Source organism: Vigna umbellata, chromosome 4, assembly GCF_029865625.1.
Source record: "Vigna umbellata cultivar VRB3 chromosome 4, Vumbellata_1.0, whole genome shotgun sequence".
Classification (NCBI taxonomy): Eukaryota; Viridiplantae; Streptophyta; class Magnoliopsida; order Fabales; family Fabaceae; genus Vigna; species Vigna umbellata.
Window position 1 is genome coordinate 39,601,738 of NC_142168.1, and position 5,253 is coordinate 39,606,990.

Genomic DNA, 5,253 nt, shown 5'->3' on the forward strand with positions numbered 1-5,253 from the left:
TATTTTTAACTAATATACACATTTTATTATGAACTTTTAGAGTTTAACTAAAGTATTTCGGTTTAATCATACAAATTGTAAGCACAAGTTGTTAGCAGTGCCTTTAAAATCAAATTGGTGATTGAAGGGTTCAGAATTTAATGATCTAACAATAATTGAATTGACAGAAATGAAATTGTCATTTTTTTACTTTACATCAGTGAGATGAAAAATGTCCCAGTCCCATCCCATTTTAAATTTTTAAATAACTGGCTTTTAGTCTATTTTACACAGTCCTCCTTTACTAATATCTTGTAAACATACCCAGAACCAACCAACCGTTACAATGTCATAAAATGAGCATTTACTTTTATTGATAATAATAAAATATAAAATTATAAATGAGGCATCTAAATAAACATGCTAAAGTATCAAGCACTATGTATATACTACTGTAATGCTCTATGTACAAGAATTTTGTAAGTTAAAAAGTATCAGTCATAGGCTAAACAAGTAATTACATAGTAAATTTCAGAGCAATTAAAGGACAAATGGAACAGACAGATTAACAATCCCACTTCTCAATACTCTTTTTGCAACAAACGAAGAAGCTTTCGGGTGACAAACAAAATGAGAAACAGAAAAATTCAATCAAGGACGTTCCTTCATGTTATCTTCTCTATACGCTTTGGCTTTCTCAATGGACTTCATGGCTTCTTCAAAAGATTTCTGAGTACAAAATTTAGTGCCAAGGAACAATTCAGTATCTCTGCACTTAATGTTAACATGGAAGCTTAAAAAATGACATAAAATTTACAAGAATAAATTGTTACTTGTTTCATACACGTAAGCAATTACTTCATGGGTTGAGTTCTTTTAATTCCTACTCTTTTATTTTCTACTCACTAATACCCCGCCCATTAAAATCAATCTTATGCCCAAGGTTGACAGAAGATGCAATTCATCCAATTTCTTGGGCTCTCACATGCCAAAATAGAATTCAAAATGAAGAGTGGGGAAATGAGTTGGTCTCTTATGATGATCCCACTCTTAATTGGGCAACTGTTTATGAAGCTACGGGTATTAGATAACCCGTAGTCTATACAAGGAGACAAGCAATCGATAAAAGAAAGCAACCATCAAGTGGTGGTATGTTATTGGATCTTCTCAAGCTTCTAAGAAAGGTCCAGGTGCAACTCCAACTAAACATCGAAAGGTAAAGAGAAGCTTCAAATTGGGGTTCAAAATGAATTGCATGATAGCTCTAATTTGAGTTTGAAAGATTACTTAACATTGACAAGAGTTTCTCCAAAGGGGAACAGGAGAAGGGTTGTTCTCCACTGGATGATAATATTGAAGACAATGTTTTGAACTTCAAATTTGTGATGTTTTGATATGTTATTATTTCAATTTCTAGACATAATATCATTACTTTTTGCATTAAAATTATATGAGGTGGTATTATATTTCTTTTGATTGCCTTGTTTCCGTCATAACCTGTTATAGTTTCCATTATAATTTTATACAGGATTTTTGGGTCTCCCAAAATTTTCCATTATCCAATATTGATACCACTGGTTGTGATACATAATATATTGAGTGCACAATAACTGTCTCAAGTAACTTCAACTTGTAAGAAACAGCTCCCGCCTTGGCTTGGCCAGCACTAGGAATGGTCCATAATAACGAGGTGCAATTTCGGATTAATGCGACATGTCATCATCTGCTGCCTATGTGGTCACAATTTTACAAATATCCACTCTCCTACCTTGTGTTTCCTATCTGCATATTTCTTCATCTGCTGTTTAGCACGCAGCAAATGATATTTTAATTGTCGTAGAGCTTCATCTCGATCTACTAATTTTGCTGCCACAGCTTCCACATACGTTTCTCCTTCTGTAAAACGAACCAAAGGAGAAGGTGCTCTCCCATATACCACTTCAAATGGTGTTTTTCCAGTATTCACACGAAAAGTGGTTTTGTCCCATAGTTCAACCCATGGTATCCAATCCACCTAGTGTTTAGGTTGCTCCATTACAAAACACATCAAGTAAGTCTCCATACACCTATTCATAATTCTGTTTGCCGGTCTGTCTCGAGACGATAATATGAACTCATCTTCAATACATTGCCTTGTAAACGAAACAATTCTTGCCAAAATAAGCTCATAAACAAGGGGTCTCCATAACTCAATTGATTTAGGCACCCCATGGAGCCTCACAATTTCCTTAGCAAATATTTCCACCACTTGTATACACGGATGCTTGAGAGGTATAACATGTACATGCTTTAACAACCGGTCTACTACCACAAAAACAGCTTCAAATCCCTTTGATTTGGGCAACCGCATTATAGAGTCAAGGGAAATGTCTTCCCAAACGCGGTCAGGGATGGGTAATAGTTGTAAGAGCTCAGCTGAAGATGTCAGTGCGTACTTTTTCCTTTGACATATATCACATTTCTTAACAAATTCTTGCACCATTTTTTTCGTGTCAACCCAATATAGATTTCCAGCAACCCGCTTGTTAGTTTGTAGAAATGAGCAAACATTTGGGAAAAATCACTCAAAAACAGAAAAGAATCAGATAGTATATGGAAAATTGTATTATTGAATATATGTGAAATGAGCAAGCAAAGGCTCAACACGGTATATTATCTTTTCCAAAGTCTATGACTTCTCTAGAGAGATAGCTCTCCTTACACTATTCCATAACAAACTCTCCATACTTCCTTCTCTTTCCCCCCTTCTAGACTTTGGGTCTTACACTAACACGGTCTTCTCCACTACTTTTTTCTTGCTGTATCAGTCCATCCTCAAGTGTTCTATCACATTCCACCAGAAATCTACTGTCATGACTCTTGATTTCATAGTTTTGAATCATTTGATTGTCGTTATGTTCCATAATATGTGGTATATGAGTCAATAGCAATTTGTGCCAGAAATAAATTTGTATCTTTGAGTCAGTTACATCTTTTACGCAGGATTTATTACTTGAATAAACATTTTTTGACATTGAAAATAGAAATCATAACTGAATATGAAGAAAAAGTTCATGCTTATGGATCAATTATGTATTACAATATAAGAACTTACATAACGAACCAAGATAGAAAAATGAAATAACGGCTACGATTAAGTTGTGATATTGTATAGCAAAATTAGATGGCTAAGAAAATTAAAATCTTACCCCAGAATTTTGCATTCTCCATAAGGATTCTCGGCTTGCATCAATGACAACTATCCCACATAATATAGCCCTGGGCGAGAACTAACATTAAGTTATTGAAAATATTTTTATATTAAATGTCTCTTAACACTTGATAGTTATCCACAAATGAAAAAAAACAAGGAGGATGATAGCATGTAGAGATAGAAGAAAATTTGATTTAGAACTTGTGCAACATCCCTTATCCTTTTGCATTATCTATCCTCAACCATGCATATATCTAGATACAGCTCATTTATGTTCAGACTAATAGGAACTTGAGTATTATGAGGTACCTAAGTACCACATCGACTTGGTGGAGTACGTAAGTGCTTGATTATCCCTCCTCAACAGTTAGCTTCTGTCGGTAGGTTCCCCATGTGCTTGAGTATTTATCAATTGGTAGCAAGGTTGGTTGCCCATGTCTCAGAAAGGGCTACCAACAAAGGTTCTGACGGTGGAGGGTTCTAACCAATGGGAAGTTGAAGTGTCTTAGAGAGAAATCCACCTAGGACTGTGCTATGATTGTAAATTGGGTATTATGGAGTGTTTAACTTCCACATTGAGTAGTATGTGATACTCAGTGGAGTAATTTGAGTGTTTGGTTATACATCCTTAATAGTTAGCTCAGGTGTTTGGGTACATAACCCAGACACAACTAGTTTTTAAGCTCTTCTATCATCATGTATCTCAAATTTAAATATCAAATGTCCAGGTATAGGTCACTACATATGACAAGAAAAATTAAAGTAATGAAGATAAGCATAGTATATAAAAAATAAAATTAGGGAGAGTAGATTGAGTTATTTTCAAGATGTACCTTGATATATTATATAAAGATAAAAAGCATGAAAATATCTAAACTTGAAACAACCATTATATATATATATATATATATATATATATATATATATATATATATATATATATATCTCGTGAATTTGTTGATATATGTAATGTAAAAGCTTTTACATGGACACGCATGCCTGTTAATCTTAATCAGCCGATAACTATTATATATAAATAAACCCAAAAAATTACATAAAACCTACTCATGTAAGAAGTTACGGTAATATATTTAACAATTAAATTCTGAATCAATTAACAAACACAATCTCTTGTATCTTGTAGATCTTCCTAGCATCAAATTTTAACTCGAACAAACAGCAATTAACAACCAAAATCATGAGATAAAGGAAAGTGAATTACCCTGCGAAGCCAAGATAGAGAAGTGAAGACCGCCCCGTCAAAATTCGAAGAGCCATTTCAAAATTGGAAGCTAAGCCACCACCAGCACCAGACCCAGGTTTGTAGTCGTACCTGCTCCCGCTCCTACTGTATCCGTAGCTGTAATGAGAATAGTGGTTGTTTCCGCCGTGGTTGCCCGAGCTCCGCCGGAAATTGTAGTCGGCTCGCTTTCGGTCATCCATAAGGACCTCGTAGGCCTCCGATACCTGCTTGAATCGAATTGTGGCATTTTCCCTAATGGCCCTCGGCGATTGAGAATGCTTGTCCGGGTGGAACTGAAACGCTAGTTTCTTGAAAGCGGTTTTGATTTCCTCCTTGGTCGCGGTTCGGTGCAAGCCGAGAACCTTGTAGTGATCCATTTCGCTGGACCGAATTGGGATTGAGCTTGTTTCGGTTTTTGTTGATTGCTACTAGGGTTTATGGAATTTTCCTCCCCTCTCTCGTATGAATTTTCTCCTAGAAGTGGCGAAGGGGAAGTACAGGAAGATGATCTTCCGGTTTAGAAGATTGGGGATTTTGTTATTCATGGCTTGAAGGATGACGAATCGTGGCCGTGTTGTGCCCGCTGCTTTCTTTGAGAGGTACAAGTTTAAAATGTTTTTATTAAAGTTTAAATTATGTCTTTTGCTTATAATAAACATTAAATATTTAAACTAATTAAATATTTAAATTTAAGATTAAGTATTTTTTAGTTGGCTTAATATCCTATTTTGTCCTTAATTTCGCTCAAAAATCTCAAAAATGTCAAATTAGTCCATCCTTTAAAAAGTGCTTTAATTACGTTCTTATTTAATAAAATTTATATCATCAAATCCCTTTC

At 35.0% G+C, this 5,253-nt stretch overlaps 1 protein-coding gene across 1 annotated transcript; it reads right to left on the reverse strand.

The window, feature by feature from the left end:
- Positions 1-394: 394 nt before the first annotated feature.
- LOC148200152 (chaperone protein dnaJ 72-like) lies at positions 395-5,005 on the reverse strand. The gene is made up of 3 exons (XM_088111178.1): positions 4,395-5,005; positions 3,168-3,237; positions 395-708 (listed from the first exon to the last, which is right to left on the reverse strand). Exons 1-3 carry the CDS (start codon positions 4,790-4,792, stop codon positions 631-633), a joined length of 546 nt encoding a protein of 181 aa, XP_087967304.1. The 5' UTR covers positions 4,793-5,005; the 3' UTR covers positions 395-630.
- Between the last annotated feature and the right edge of the window lie 248 nt (positions 5,006-5,253).

Coding starts and splice junctions, on each gene's coding strand:
- LOC148200152 (XM_088111178.1), bottom strand. CDS start 4,792: ATGGATCACTACAAGGTTCTCGGCTTGCACCGAACCGCGACCAAGGAG. Junction 3,238..4,394: donor CTCTATCTTGGCTTCGCAGG/GTAATTCACTTT, acceptor GTTCTCGCCCAG/GGCTATATTATGTGGGATAG. Junction 709..3,167: donor GGAGAATGCAAAATTCTGGG/GTAAGATTTTAA, acceptor TTTTGTACTCAG/AAATCTTTTGAAGAAGCCAT.